The 16,640-nt window shown below is 43.5% G+C and overlaps 1 protein-coding gene across 2 annotated transcripts in view; it reads left to right on the forward strand.

Moving 5' to 3' along the window:
* sorl1 (sortilin-related receptor, L(DLR class) A repeats containing) overlaps positions 1-16,640 on the forward strand; it is a 104,355-nt gene that overhangs the window by 61,308 nt on the left and 26,407 nt on the right. For both annotated transcript variants that reach the window (XM_061682027.1, XM_061682028.1), the window contains exons 18-30: positions 219-350; positions 650-741; positions 5,450-5,696; positions 5,772-5,910; positions 6,128-6,301; positions 6,422-6,535; positions 7,183-7,305; positions 8,949-9,068; positions 9,463-9,588; positions 11,501-11,611; positions 11,719-11,850; positions 15,628-15,759; positions 15,914-16,048. In XM_061682027.1, the coding sequence (XP_061538011.1) occupies positions 219-350; positions 650-741; positions 5,450-5,696; positions 5,772-5,910; positions 6,128-6,301; positions 6,422-6,535; positions 7,183-7,305; positions 8,949-9,068; positions 9,463-9,588; positions 11,501-11,611; positions 11,719-11,850; positions 15,628-15,759; positions 15,914-16,048 (1,777 nt within the window). The remainder of the gene's footprint in view (positions 1-218; positions 351-649; positions 742-5,449; positions 5,697-5,771; positions 5,911-6,127; positions 6,302-6,421; positions 6,536-7,182; positions 7,306-8,948; positions 9,069-9,462; positions 9,589-11,500; positions 11,612-11,718; positions 11,851-15,627; positions 15,760-15,913; positions 16,049-16,640) is intronic.

Below are 16,640 nucleotides of genomic sequence, written 5' to 3' on the forward strand. Positions count from 1 at the left end.
GTGTTTAAAACACAATTAAAGGCCCTTCAATGGTTATAGTGTATAGTATATGTTGCTATAGTGAGTACAGGGATTCAAAAATGGACAAGCTTTGACATAGGTCTGCAGAGTGTTATGACACCTTCTTGATGTGGTTTCTCATGCTGTTTTATTTTAAGGTAGCTTTAAAAAAAATCCTTCTGGTGTTTGATCTTAACGAGCTGTATCTTCTGTTTCAGCGTCTCTGTCTAAATGGCAGCACAGGTCAGGAGATTATCGTAAGGAAAGATCTGCAGAATGTGGAGGCCTTGGCTTTTGACCCCATCAGCAGATTGCTTTATTGGGTTGATGCTGGTGCACAGAAAATTGAGGTACACAACATGTCTATCACTTGGTACATTATTAAGTTACATAGTCTATATTTGGAAAATTAGATGGTAATAGTCATGGGAGACTCATGGTTAAAAAAAAAAAAAAATGGAAAAAGTATGGATACACAGCCTGTTAGCTACAGAACCCAGCAGACCACATGAACATGTTTTGCAAACGTGAGTCATAAAATACATGTCGGGTGTGCACTTTACAACAAGTTGTGAGCTAAAAGGTCATTTTGCAAATTCACTCATTCACTTGTGGCATACAAAGGTTTGTTGGTTTATGTATGTTTAAGGTTTCCAATCCTGATGGTGACCTGCGTCACACCCTCCTTAACTCCTCTATCTTGGAACATCCGCGAGCTCTTGTTCTCCTGCCTGAAAAGGGGTACAATACTAACAACATTCTTCACATACACACGTACACAGACACGCAAACAAAGACACACGTACACACACATAATTAATCCCTTTATTTCACACACTGCCACTGCTGGAAGTGCATTTTCGGGTTTGGAGTGGGTGACCCCGCTGGGCAGGTGCCAAGCCATGCAAGTACAGTATATAAAAGCATACATGTGATGTGAATTACAACACTATAATGCTGAACTATCAGAATCTGAATCCTGTTTATTTGCCAAGTTTGTCAAAAACACACTAGGAATTTGTCTCCAGTAGTTGGAGCCGCTCTAAAAGGACAATAGACAGCCATTTTGAAAAAAATACTTTTGAGACGTAAAAACATAAAAACACACTACGGAGAGTCACTTAGCCTCTAGCAGTTTAATGGCAAGAGGGAAGAAGCTGTTGGAATGTCTGCTTGTTTTAGTTTGCATTGATCGATAGTGCCTACCTGAGGGAAGGAGCTGGACGTGGTGGTGACCTGGATGTAGAGGGTCCAAGAGGATTCTACATGCGCTTGTCTTAGTTCTGGGAACGTGCTAGTCCTCATGGGTGTGTAGGAAGGTACCCATGATTTGTCCGGCAGTCCTGATTGTCCATTGCAGTTGGAGTGTGTCCTTTTTTGTGGCAGCACCAAACCAGACCAAGTATGCTTCCTAAAGTCCACGATCATCTCGACAGTCTTGAGCGTGTTCGGCTCCAGGTTGTGTCTGCCGCACCGCAGGAAGGGGACCCAAGGTCTGAGCCTGCCACTTTGTTGATCTTTTATAGTTTGAAGATGCGTCTCACCTCCTGTTCATGAATGGTCAACACAGAGGTCAGAGGTGCGATGATGGTCGGTGGTGCGGTGGTGTGGGGTGTGAAAGTGTCCTTTTCCAACCTGCATTATAAGGTGTTCAAGTCGTCAGCTAGTCCTTTATTGTTGTCCGCTTGGGGGGGATGGTCAGCGATTTTAATCCTCGCAAGACTGACTTAGAGTCAGTAAACTGTATTTCCAGCTTTTCTGCATCATTTGCTTGCGCGATTGTATGGGGCTCTGTCCCCACTTCGATAGGGATCCTCTTCAGCCTCGGGAAGTTTCTGAAGTTTAGCAGTAAACCACGGCTTGTTATTGTTGAACGTGTGAAATGTCTGTTGGTACACACACATCTTCACAGAACTAAAATGTGACACTGTCCGTATCTTCATCCAGGCTGCCAGTTGAAGTTCTAAAGACACTCCAGTCTGTGCAGTCTATACAGCCTTGAAGTTCTGTCTTTGCTTTTTTGGTCCACTTGGTCACTGTTTTCACCATAGGCTTTGCACGTTTAAGTTTGTGCCTGTATGCTGGTATGAAGTGAATTAAGCAGTGATCAGACGAGCCCGAAGCTCCACGGGGATAGCACGGTATGCATCATTTAGCGTGGTATAGCAGTGTTGTTTTCCCTAGTAGGACACTCAATGTGCTGCTTGTATTGAGGGAGTTCGTGGTTGAATTTAGCTTTGTTAAAGTCCCGAAGAATAATGAGGGGTGAATCTGGGTTTGTTTACTTGTTCAATTAGCAGTGCGACGTTCATAATAGCCTGGGGAGGAATGTAGACACTGGTGAGGATGGAAGAGGCGATCTCTCGTGGTGTATAGAATGGCTTACAGTTAAAAAACAGCAGTCCGGGCTGCAGTGTGTGTTGAGCTCCGAGACATCGGTACACCATTTTTCGTTGATACAGAAGCATATTTCGCCACCTTTTTTTTACCCCGATAGCTCCATGACGCAGTCCACTCGGTGTAGTTGGAAGCCCGGAATGTTTATATTAACCATGTATATTATATAACTGTGGATTAAATACTTGAATATTGAATTCTGTACTGTCCGCTATGATGTAGTTCCAGCCAGACCTACTGTATGTGACGAGTACTGTATTACTCAATCACTTATTGTGGTGTTTTGCGACTTCATGTCACAATAGCTTAGCAGTTGGCATGGCATCCCTGTCTTTCTCCTGTTGAACTACTCCTCGTCCTGGCTTTGTGAGAACGATACTTGCCAGAATCATAGCTTATCTGCTGTCATGGAGGTGATAATTGGTGTCTTATGCTCCGTTTTACACCAGACTTGAAGCGAACGATCACCTCCGCGGCTCAGCATAATTGTCAAGTCAAAATGAAGTGAAACAGATTTTCTCAAAAGACTAAAAAAAATGGCGGATGAACTACAATAAACCGGAAGGACAAATCACGACACAGCTGCTGGACGAACTTTAAAAGGACGAACTAATTAATCAAGCATCCGACAGGCAGAAAGACTTTTCTCATTTCTGAGTACTAAAACTCATGCAAAACGAATCCATCTATAAACGCCGGAGAAGCAGCCACTACGAGACTGTGATCAGAGACTCTTGCAGTTAAATTGTTGTTTGTGTGTGCGCTACGCGTGGGTTGTTAACCATTTAGTTCCCATGTGTGCTAATTGTTTAACATCTCTAAGTTATTGAAATGTGGTGAAATGGATGTGTAAAATATGTGGGGGCTGAATTTTATTTGTTTTTTGAGAAATCATAAAATTAATATTTATTGTGGAATCGCAGGGTAAATGAAGTAATGTCAAAATAGTGTGGATTTTAGATTTTCATAACTCAATGGAAACATTTAGTATTTTTTAATGTTTGTACATCATAATGTTCATAATGTGTGTATAAAGTTCATTTTATTAACATCTTTCTAATAAATATTAAATAGTGGTAGAACAGTTAAAAATTAAGACATGTTAAAAGGCATTAAAAATAGACAGAGTAAATATTAAAAAGTGAGATTCATACTTACTTGACAAACAGGCTGAAAGAATTGACAGCAGTGGGTCACCGGATTTGCACTTAATTTAGGTCAGGTGTCACAGGATGTATTTTCACAGGTGTATGTCTTGTATTTTGTATATAAAATAATATATAATAATATTAATGACATTATGTACATAATTCAAATAGATTTTTTGTGTGTTTCTTTGATTTGAAGGTTTTTTTACCTAGAGGCTGGGGCTAGAGCATAAAGGCTAGAGGCTAACGGCTAATGGCTTGTTGAGATGTCCTAAAACTGCACACAACTAAAAGGAAGACAAGGAAAGCCGCCTGGTTATTTTGAGTGAATTCCAGTGAAATTTCTGAGTAGAAAATTCTATCCCTTTCAAGCGGGGATGTTGCATGGCCAAATGTGAGGAGCTTGACAATCATATTTAGCTGTATTAGTTGTACCTTGTAGGTAGCTGGGGCAGTGCAAAATAGCATGTAACAAGCATTCCCCCTTCGTGACTTGCTTTGACACTGGGCGTGAAGCGAACGTTCGTCTCCATAGCTCGGCAACGTATTTAGCTGCGTTAGCTGTAGCTCGTAGATCGCTGGGGTGGCACGAAATAGCGTGCAACAAGCAATCCCTCTTACTACCTGAACAGCGGAAATAATTGTTTTTATTTTGACGTGCCGTTTTTTATCCATCCATCCATCCATTTTCTGAGCCGCTTCTCCTCACTAGGGTCGCGGGTGTGCTGGAGCCTATCCCAGCTGTCATCGGGCAGGAGGCGGGGTACGCCCTGAACTGGTTGCCAGCCAATCGCAGGGCACATACAAACAAACAACCATTCACACTCACAGTCACACCTACGGGCAATTTAGAGTCTCCAATTAATGCATGTTTTTGGGATGTGGGAGGAAACCGGAGTGCCCGGAGAAAACCCACGCAGGCACGGGGAGCACATGCAAACTCTACACAGGCGGGGCCGGGGATTGAACCCTGGTCCTCAGAACTGTGAGGCTGACACTCTAACCAGTCGGCCGCCTGTGCCGTTTTTTAAATGCATTTTATTTTTATTACAATATAGTGTACATGACCATAGGCTGACCTTGGTTTTTGCTTGCAGGACAACATCCTGTTTGGGCCCTTTTACTTCAGTAACAAACCGGTCAGAAACCGAAAAAGCACTTTTGGGCCATTTTCGGTTGGATCATTTTGGTGGCCGAAAGTTCGTTGCATCACTAATCCAAACGTGAGGTCACTATGATCACTTGTCCACCACAAGCCACAGTACGCCATGATATCGTCAAGGGATAATCAGAGCAAAGCTGTTTTCCATATTTAAATTGGGGATGATGAGCAATATAGTCAGAGCAAAGTTCATCTGCAGGTTGCATATTAATGAGCAATCTGTCAGTCTCCTCTGCCAGGTGAAAAAGACCAACTACAATATCTTAAAAGAGGACATTCTGGGTATTTTCAACCCAAATTATCTTGCAAACCCAATAAAAGGACATCGTTTATAAAAAAAAAATAGATGGAAGGCGTCCTTTAATTTAAGTGTAGTTGTCCGGAAACAACAAGATTCATGTTATTACTCGATAAAGGAATTTTACTTATTTCAATCGATTATTGGAAATTATTCTATAAACACCATGGCTGTAACAGTTTAAAAAAAAAAAAAAAACGGTTTCTGATGTAAAATATGAGCATAAAAGAGAGTATACTACATCATAAAAATCTAAAAAAGGTCAAATAAAAACATTCACAAACACTCTATAATACGATATATATTTTTGTATCTTTTTCATCCACATCTGTTTCTGCTTTGTATGTATATTTGTTTTCCCCTTTCTAATAATCACACAATATCATAATAACATAATAACATTTTACATAAATTATGTTTAATTCATAATGTATCATCCCACAGTTTGATGTTCTGGACTGACTGGGGAGACAGAGCAGCAGGTATTTACCGAAGTGCCATGGATGGAACCAATATGTCCTCTATTGCGTCAGAGGGGGTCCGCTGGCCCAATGGAATAACAGCTGATGAACACTGGCTATACTGGACTGAGGCCTTCAGCGACCGCATTGAGAGGGCTGACCTCACTGGAGGCCAGCGACGCATTCTGTTTGAGGGGTTGCCCCACCCATATGCCATCGCTGTCTTCAAGGTGAGTGCTTATCATTTTAGTTGAAATATTTTTGAGTTTATGACTTTGAGAAGACTTTCTCAAACTTGCTTGCAGAATGATCTGTACTGGGACGACTGGTCCAGAATGGGGATCTTCAAAGCTCCAAAAACTGGTACTCAGAGTAATGAGCTAATTGTTGGCAGACTGACTGGTGTCATGGATCTTAAGATTTTTTATAAAGGCAAGAATGGAGGTGAGAAACATGATGGAGAAACATACATATGAGTGGATGAATTGGAATAATACATTACGCAGTTACCTGTATATTTAATTCATGTATTCATGTATGTAACTGAATTCCTTTTGAGTATCAGACAAAGAAGCTTATCAAGTCAAACACAGATTGTCGTTACTAACTGAAGTACTGTACACTTTATAATGCACTACGTATTGTAAATATTGTCTACCAGGTCATAATGCCTGTGCTGACCAGCAATGCAGGTTGCTGTGTCTGCCTCTGCCTGACTATAGGCACACCTGTATTTGCCCAGAAGGCACACCAACTACCACCTTGCCTGATGGACAGCTGCAGTGCCAGTGCCCTACAGGATACCAGCTCCAAAACACCACCTGTGTTAAGACTGGTGAGACTGTTATAATCAAACCACCCTGTGCTGCAATTAGCCTGATTATGTCTTCATTGGAAATGACTTTTCTACTTGGGCTAATTATTGGTTGCGTGGGCCTGTGCCTGTCAATGTCAGAGCTGAGCTGTTCTGCCAACCAGTACCGCTGTTCAAATGGCCGTTGTATCAGTAATATCTGGAAGTGTGACAGTGATAACGACTGCGGCGACATGAGTGATGAACAGGAGTGTCGTAAGTACACTATTGACATTTTTTTCCTCCTCCAATACAATACATTTATTCAGGGTTTACACTTGGCTTCCAAACCAGTTTCCCTTTCACACAGTAGTAGTGTAATACAGTAATAGCTGTTAAACTGTGATGAAGAAATTTACTACTGTCTGTCAGAGTTGTTGTTAGAGAGTGTTACTCTCATTACTTCAGTACTTCTGAAAGCCCCCCCCCCCCAAAAAAAAAGTAATTGAGAACCACTTGTCTAGCCAAGTTGAACATTGGATGTAATTGAGTGTTAAGAAATTACAATGAGCCCAATTATCCATCCAAAGATGTTTATCGACTGATGATAAGGTGTGCTAGTATTAGTATTTTCAATTGGCCTTACCTAAAAAAAAATAACAACTGATTGGGGTCACAGTAGCTCATAAGTAAGGACTTCAGTACTGAATTGGAGGGTCTCGGTTTGAGTCCCACTGTGGAACAAATAGTAGTTCGAGATATCCTCGATCATGATGCTGTTGAGGGTCACTTGATCAAGACAGTCACGATTTGTGCACATCATTATTGTGACATCTGTTATCTCTCTCTTTCATGTCCTTTGAGAGTGTTCTGGTATAATGAAAACTGAGCGTCCCTCAAAATGTTCTTTTTGGCGTCTTCAGCAACTACAACCTGTGACCCGACCAACCAGTTCCGCTGTGTCTTCTCTGGTTCTTGCATTCCCTTGGCGTTCCAATGTGACCACGAAGATGACTGTGGCAACAACAGTGATGAAGAGCACTGTGGTAAGTCTTCATGCATAAATTTACAGCCACATACAGTGCCCGAGCTGGTGTGTGAGGTTGAGAAGTTCCAACTACATATAGTCAGACTCGCCTCCACACACAGCTTGGGTTCTGGTACCAGACCTCTTGAGAGGGGTTGGACTCTCTTCCACTCTGGAGTTGCCCACGTTGAGTCTCGCCGAGCAGGTGTGGGTATACTTATTGCCCCCCGGCTCGGCGCCTGTACGTTGGGGTTCACCCCGGTGGACGAGAGGGTAGCCTCCCTCCGCCTTCGGGTGGGGTGACGGGTACTGACTGTTGTTTGTGCCTATGCACCAAACAAAAGTGCAGAGTACCCATCCTTTTTGGAGTCCTTAGAGGGGGTGCTGCAGAGCGCTCCTGCTGGGGACTCCATCATTCTGCTGGGGGACTTCGATGCTCACGTGGGCAATGACAGTGAGACCTGGAAGGGCGTGATTGGGAGGAACGCCCCCCCCCCGATCAGAACCCGAGCTGTGTTCTGTTATCGGGCTTCTGTGCTCATCACGGATTGTCCATAACAAACACCATGTTCAAGGATAAGGGTGTCCACACATGCACTTGGCACCAGGACACCCTAGGTCACAGTTTGATGATCGACTTTGTGGTCGTGTCATCGGACTTGCGGCCTAATGTCTTGGACACTCTGGTGAAGAGTGGGGCGGAGCTGTCAACTGATCACCACCTGGTGGTGAGTTGGCTCCGATGGTGGGGGAAGATGCCGGTCAGACATGGCAGGCCCAAACGTATTGTGAGGGTCTGCTGGGAACGTCTTGCAGAATCCCCTGTCAGAAGGAGTTTCAACTCCCACCTCTGACAGAACTTTTCTCATGCTCCGAGGGAGGCGGGGGACATCGAGTCCGAGTAGACCATGTTCCACGCCTCCATTGCTGAGTCGGCCGACCGGAGCTGTGGCCGAAAGGTGGTCGGTGCCTGTCGTGGCGGCAATCCCCAAACCCGTTGGTGGACACCAACGGTGAGGGATGCTGTCAGGCTGAAGAAGTAGTCCTATCGGGCCTTTTTGGTCTGTGGGACTCCTGAGGCAGCTGATGGGTACCGCCTGCCCAAGCGGAATGCAGCTTTGGTGGTCGCTGAAGCAAAAACCCGGGTATGGGAGGGGTTCGGTGAGGCCATGGAGAAAGACTTCCGGACGGTTTCGAGGAAATTCTGTGCATCATCCGGCGTCTCAGGAGGGGGAAGCAGTGCACCAACACTGTGTATAGTGGGGATGCATCAACACTGTATAGTGATGCATCAACACTGTGTATAGTGGGGATGGGGCGCTGCTGACCTCGACTTGGGACGTTGTGAGTCGGTGGGGAGAATCCACCGACACGCCTTCCCATGAGGAAGCAGAGTCTGGGTTCTCTGAGGCGGGCTCTCCTATCTCTGAGGTTGAGCTCACCGAGATGGTTAAAAAGCTCCTCGGTGGCAAGGCCCCGTGGGTGGATGAGATTCGCCCGGAGTTCCTAAAGGCTCTGGATGTTGTGGGGCTGTCCTGGTTGATACGCCTCTGCAACATCGCATGGACAACCCAAGTAAACATAAAACATAAACATAGAAAGCAGTAACAAGATGAGTTTTGATTTTTAGTGCACTAATAGAGCTGTTGTTTTATATCATAGAGTCTCACAAGTGTGGTGATGGGGAGTTTACATGTGCACGGGGTGTTTGCATCCGTGAAGCCTGGCATTGTGATGGAGACAATGACTGCAGAGACTGGTCAGACGAGACTAACTGCACAGGTAATGTTTTTAAAGAATTCAGTGACAAGATTCCACTCATAAGAAGGTCTCATTGGTGCATATTTACAATATACCTTATTCGCTTATGCAAAGTTACCAGCTTGTTTGTGATACTAATAAAATCATACCATACACAATACTTATATTGGATTATAAGGAAGTCGAGATAGGCGTAGGAGTAAGTAAGCTCTCTTCTTCCTACTCATTCTTGAGTATGTATAATTTCAGGTTCTTTTTTTTAATATTGTCTGTTTTGTTCTTTCTATGTTACTTTAGCACGTTCGAAATAAAGAATTCAATCGATCAATCAATCAAAACCATTGTATAAATTGATGCTTATATCCTCAGAGCTTCTATCACTGCTATCATTATCTCAATTCTTGTTTCTTTCTAGCTGGCCAACATACATGTGAATCCAGTAGTTTCCAGTGTCACACGGGCCACTGCATACCACAGCGCTGGACGTGCGACGGTGACAATGACTGCCAGGACAGCTCCGATGAAGACCCTCATTACTGTGGTAACATGAAACACTTACTAATGCATGTTTTGTACATCACACAACACTGTACGTTTCACCTCCTTTCTTCATGTTTCCCGCTATCAGTTGCATCAGTTAAGCAAGGCCACACTTGATGTATTACTAACATCAGCATGGTGGTTTTTGAAAAGTCATCCACATGCTCCACACAGGGTGATGTGATACTCTTCATGACATAATTGACTGGCTGTTTTCTTGCATTTGATAAGGTGATAATAATAAACTGCAGTAAAGTCTCTATTTAGCCCTGCATGATGGATAATTACACTGGGTTACAAAAAAATTGTTTTTTTAAGTTGTTTACGTTTGTACAACATAGCATTTGAGCATCGTCATCGCAATGTACTTCTGCGCAGTAGTCACATCGTAGGGTCCTGTGCAATGATGGTGTATTAATATGCAGTCAATCAACTGTAATATTAATAAGTGACCAGCAGAGGGACCTGGTTGGTCTTGATAATAAAATTATCATGATTATACCTAAAATTATACCTAGAGTGTTATAAACTTTTTTTTTTTTTGTATGATAACTATTATTGAGGAAACGTGAAACAATTACACGCCAGGATTTACTGTATCTCTCCAGAATGTGACAAACGAATTTATGTCACAACAATTACTTATTATTTATGTCACAACAATTACACTTGAGGGTAGGGGGGAGATCCACGGCATTATTGAAGGGACAGACTTGTGGTGTACACAACAACGTGTTTCACTCTAATGCAGTAAAATATAGGAATACCAATGCATATGTTGCAACATTGGTATAAAATAAAAGATTGATTAAAAACCAATTAATAGTGTTAGCAATGTGCTAATGACTCTCCAGTATTATTGGGCGTGAAAATAAATGAATTTAACTTGACATCTCGGTGGACGATTGCCTAATACTACAGTGCATTTAAATGCAGGTATAATTCATACAAATGACTTTATACTTTTGTGCTCTCCTGAGCATAATTTTTCTAGAGAGAAAAAAATTGAAATGTGTGCTGGTTTTCACGTTACGTGTATGTTATACTGTATTTTTTTAACACCGCAATATATATCGCAGCATAAAAGAAAATCGCAATGTCATTTTTTTCATCTTGCAGCCCTGTTTTGTTTGATTTAACTCTTCACGAGTGCTTGACAATTGGATTATCTGCCCATCCTGTGTAACATTTCGTTTAAAACTCGTGGAAGAGGCCAGCACCAATTTTCACAGTGCGCTGAAATTACACATGGACATAGTCAAAGCCTTTTGTCATAGGTGACATGGCATGCATGACTCATTCTTGTGATTGGCTCCAGGTCAGTCCTTAGATCATCCAAAAACTCCACATTTTCATGTCCCGAATAGATATGTCACAATAATTTCGGTTGACATTTCAAAAATGCCTACACGTGCGGAAAAGTTCTCCCTGCTGCTACTCATTTTGCTTGCGTTACCCTAGCATTATGTTGCGTTTGGTTTTCACCTGCCTTTCACATGCACTATTTAAAGACGCTAATTTATCGAGCGCAATTTGTCTCAGGAATGAGAAATCACACTGTGCGTGCTAAATGAATACATTTGTGTTTTGCCCATGCTAAATTAGTCAATATGCATATACTCCTCGCACATCGTGCAAATTTAACTGGGCACCAATTTAGTGCGTTTGGTTGCGGCCGGCTAGTAGATCTGTTTGCGTGCGCAATCAAGTAAATCAGGCCTCTATTCTCTTCAGAGCCACAGATGTTGGCTTTGGATACAAGGCTGGTACACGCTGGACAGTTTGCAGTAATATTAGAATATACGGTAGATAACAAAGTTTGCTTGATTATATTTGCACGTCATGGTTACAATCGCAAATAACCATGGCTCATTCAGCAATATTTACTGTATATTACTATATTATCTTTCCAGCCGGAACTCAATGCAAAGGCTTCCTCTGTTCCAATGACACCTGCTTGCCAGTCACGTCCCACTGTAATGGCATAAAGGAGTGTCCAGATGGCGCTGATGAGGACTACTGTGGTGAGCATTGGTTACTGTGCCTCACTTAAATTATCAGCACTATTTGTGACAGCAAATGTTTATTAAGTACCTTTTATTGGTATGTCACTTGGAATTTTCATCCACAGACCCCTTGTGCACTCGATACATGGAGTTTGTATGCAAGAACCGAGCCCAGTGTCTTTTCCAGTCCCTAGTATGTGATGGTGTCAAACATTGTGAAGATGGGTCTGATGAGGATGCAGATTATGCCAAATGTGGTAAGGAAACTCACATCTGCCTGTTACCAGGTTTCCTTATCCTTATCTCCCTGACAAGAGGTATGAGAAGGAATAGATCGATTGTGTTGAAATGCAAATCAGTTAATTTCTTGTGTCCATGCATTTACTCCCATAATGTCCAGAAAAGCTGCAAGAAGACTATGCTATTTAAAATATGTCCGCAGTTTTGGAAAAGGTCTGATTCTGATCTGAGGATATCCAATACATTGCATTTTTTTTCCTTACACTGCCATGACTCAAATCCAAAATGTGCCACTTAAGAGCAAATTAAGAGCAAATTACATACATTTGTCAAAATATTTGAATCATCTGGACAGCCCACAGTGAGAGTCCTAACCTCAACCATACCAAATTCATTAGCTCTGAATTAGAACAGAGAATAATGCAGCCCTATGGGGGGCACAAGCCAGTGCAAACTGTAGGCCGGTCCCAAGCCCGGATAAATGCAGAGGGTTGCGTCAGGAAGGGCAACCGTCTTAAAACCTTGTCAAACAAATATGAGCGTTCATCCAAAGAATTCCATACCGGATCAGTCGTGGCCCAGGTTAACAACGTCCGCCACCTGCACCGTCAACCTGCAGGGCGCAGGTGGAAATACAGCTACTGTGGGTCAAAGTCGAAGAAGAAGAAGAGGTGGAAAGCGGGTTCTTCGGCAGAAAGAGAAGAGGAAAGCACAGAGCCTAGAACCGAATGTGGGGACTTTGAATGTTGGGACTATGACAGGAAAATCTCGGGAGTTGGTTGACATGATGATTAGAAGAAAGGTTGATATATTGTGTGTCCAGGAGACCACGTAGAAAGGCAGTAAGGCTAGAAGTTTAGGGGCAGGTTTTAAATTATTTTACCATGGTATAGATGGGAAGAGTAATGGAGTCGGGGTTATTTTAAAAGAAGAGTTGGCTAAGAATGTCTTGGAGGTGAAAAGAGTATCAGATCGAGTGATGGTGTTATGTATAATGTGATTAGTTGCTATGCCCCACAGGTAGGATGTGACCTTGAGGTGAAAGAGAAATTCTGGAGGGAGCTCGACGAAGTAGTTCTGAGCCTCCCAGACAGAGAGAGAGTCGTGATTGGTGCAGATTATAATGGACATGTTGGTGAAGGAAATGATGAAGAAGTGATGGGTAAGTATGGCATGCAGGAAAGGAACTTGGAGGGACAGATGGTGGTAGACTTTGCAAAAAGGATGCAAATGGCTGTAGTGAACACTTTTTTCCAGAAGAGGCAGGAACATAGGGTGACCTACAAGAGCAGAGGCAGAAGCACACAGGTGGATTACATCTTGTGCAGACGATGTAATCTGAAGGAGGTTACCGACTGTAAGGTAGTGGTAGGGGAGACTGTGGCTCGACAGCATAGGATGGTGGTGTGTAAGATGACTCTGGTGGTGGGGAGGAAGATTAGGAAGACAAAGGCAGAGCAGAGAACCATGTGGTGGAAGCTGAGACAGGACGAGGGTTGTGCAGCGGGAAGAGGTGAGACAGGCTCTCGGTGGACAGGAGGAGCATCCAGAAGACTGGACCACTGTAGCCAAGGTGATCAGATAGGCAGGCAGGAGAGTACTTGGTGTATCTTCTGGCAGGAAAGGAGAGAAGGAGATTTGGTGGTGGAACCTCACAGTACAGGAAATCGTATAAGGAAAAAGGTTAGCTAAGAAGAAGTGGGACACTGAGAGGACCGAGGAGAGGCGAAAGGAATACATTGAGATGCGACATAGGGCAAAGGTAGAGGTGGAAAAGGCCAAACAAGAAGAATATGATGACATGTTTACCAGGTGGGACACTAAAGAATGAGAAAAAGATCTATACAGGTTGGCCAGACAGAGGGATAGAGATGGGAAGGATGTGCAGCAGGTTAGGGTGATTAAGGATAGAGATGGAAATATGTTGACTGGTGCCAGTAGTGTGCTAGATAGATGGAAAGAATACTTCGAGGAGTTGATTAATGAGGAAAATGAGAGAGAAGGGAGAGTACAATAGGCAAGTGTGGTGGACCAGGAAGTGACAATGATTAGTAAAGGGGAGGTTAGAAAGGCATTAAAGAGAATGAAAAATGGAAAGGCAGTTGGTCCTTATGAAATTCCTGTGGAGGTATGGAAGCATCTAGGAGAGGTGGCTGTGGAGTTTTTGACCAACTTGTCCAATAGAATTCTAGCGCGTGAGAAGATGTCTGAGGAATGGAGGAAAAGTGTGCTGGTCCCCATTTTTAAGAACAACGGTGTAGGAACTATAGAGGAATAAAGTTGATGAGCCACACAACGAAGTTATGGGAAAGAGTAGTGCAGGCTAGACTCAGGACAGAAGTGAGTATTTGTGAGCAGCAGTATGGTTTCATGCCTAGAAAGAGTACCACAGATGCATTATTTGCCTTGAGGATGTTGAAGGAAAAGCACAGAGAAGGTCAGAAGGAGCTACATTGGGTCTTTGTAGATCTAGAGAAAGCCTATGACAGAGTACCCAGAGAGGAACTGTGGTACTGCATGCGGACGTCTGGAGTGCCAGAGAAGTATTTTAGAATAATACAGAACATGTACAAGGACAGCAGAACAGTGGTGAGGTGTGCTGTAGGTGTAACAAATGAATTTAAGGGGGAGGTGGGACTGCATCAGGGATCAGCCCTTAGCCCCTTCCTGTTTGCAGTGGTGATGGATAGGCTGACAGATGAGGTTTGACTGGAATCCCCGTGGACCATGATGTTTGCAGATGACACTTTGATCTGCAGTGAAAGCAGGGAGCGGGTGGAGGAACAGTTAGAAAGATTGAGGCATGCACTGGAAAGCAGAGGAATGAAGATTAGCCGAAGTAAGAATATATGTGCATGAATGAGAGGGGTGGTGGGGGAAGAGTGAGTCTACAGGCAGAAGAGATAGCAAGGGTGGAGGACTTTAAATACTTGGGGTCAACCGTCCAGAGCAATGGCGGGTATGGTGTGGAAGTGAAGAAACGGGTCCAAGCAGGTTGGAACGGGTAGAGGAAGGTGTCAAGTGTGTTATGTGACAGAAGAGTCTCTGCTACGATGAAGGGCAAAGTTTATAAAACAGTGGTGAGGCCAGCCATGATGTACGGATTAGAGACAATGGCACTGAAGAGAACACAGGAAGCAGACCTAGAGGTGGTGGAAATGAAGATGTTGAGGTTCGCTCTCACAGTGACCAGGTTGGATAAAATTAGAAATGAGCTCATCAGAGGGACAGCCGAGCTTCGATGTTTTGGGAGACAAAGTTAGAGAGAGCAGACTTCGATGGTTTGGACACGTCCAGAGGAGAAATAGTGAGTATATTGGTAGAAGGATGATGAGGGTGGAGCTGCCAGGCAAGAGAGCTAGAGGAAGACCAAAGAGAAGGTTGATGGATGTCGTGAGGACAGTTGCTGTTCGAGAGGAGGATGCAGCAGATAGGCTTACATGGAAAAGGATGACACGCTGTGGCAACCCCTAAAGGGACAAGCCGAAAGGAAAATAAGAAGAATTAGAACAGAGAATGTGAGCCAGGCCCTCTTGCCCAGTATCAGTGAGTTCTTAATGAAGGACAAAAAAACCTCAACAGAATCCAAAATCTTTGCAGAAGACTGGTAATGTTGTACTGTAGCTGCAAAGGGGAAACCAACTCAATATTTTCTCCTTATTGCACTTCCTATGGTGCAGTGGTGACTTGTCCATCTGATATACATTTGTAAATTGTCTAGATAAGTCAATACACTCTATCTTGTGCATAATACACTGTTAAATCTTTGACACATCTTTTGCTTGTTTTGTCAGCTACTCCCTCAGAGTTTAGTAAAGTGTGTGATGCATACACTTTCCAGTGTGCAAACGGAGTGTGTGTGAGCCTGGAGTGGAAATGTGACGGGATGGACGACTGTGGTGACTACTCTGACGAAGCCAACTGCGGTGAGGAGGATTTTTCTGGTGTACTTCTCAATCTGGAACACAAAACACAATTACACAAAAACAATTGATTTCATAACAAATGTCCTAGTCCTAATTATACTCGTGTTTTGTGTTGAGCATCACAAAGCTCACTTTCTCAATGTTCTTGTTGCAGCTGCTCCCACTGAGGTTCCTGGCTGCTCAAGGTATTTTCAGTTTGAGTGTAAAAATGGACGCTGCATCCCAACGTGGTGGAAGTGTGACAATGAGAACGACTGTGGGGACTGGTCTGATGAATCTGAGTGCACAGGTACACATGACCCATTATTCCGAAATACTCAAAGGGTTAGGCCAGGGGTCGGCAACCTTAAATACTCGGAGCCATTTCAGCCGTCTAACCAAGGGGGGGGGGGGGGTAAACACAAGTAGCCACAAAACCCTTTTGCAATCTGAGGATAACATTGCATATATTATTTTTTTAAACTATGAATTTTTTTTTTTTTTAAAGTATAGTATGTTGCATTTAGCGGAAAGGTGGAGGACTGGTTAGCACATCTGCCTCACAGTTCTGAGGACCCGGGTTCAAATCCGGCCTCCTCTGTGTGGAGTTTGAATGTTATCCCCGTGCTTGCGTGGGTTTTCTCTGGGTACGCCGGTTTCCTTCTACATCCCAAAAACATGCAAGGTAGTTTACTTGAAGACTCTAAATTGCCCGTAGGTGTGAATGTGAGTACGAATGGTTGTTTGTTTATATGTGCCCTGCGATTGGCTGGCGACCAGTTCAGGGAGTACCCCGCCTCTTGCCCTGAATTAGCTGAGATAGGCGTCAGCACGCCCACGACCCCACTGAGGATAACCGGTGTGGAAAATGGATGGATGTTGCATTTATTAAATCAATGAAC

The sequence above is a fragment of the Phycodurus eques genome, chromosome 7 (genome assembly GCF_024500275.1).
Source record: "Phycodurus eques isolate BA_2022a chromosome 7, UOR_Pequ_1.1, whole genome shotgun sequence".
NCBI classification, from domain to species: domain Eukaryota; kingdom Metazoa; phylum Chordata; class Actinopteri; order Syngnathiformes; family Syngnathidae; genus Phycodurus; species Phycodurus eques.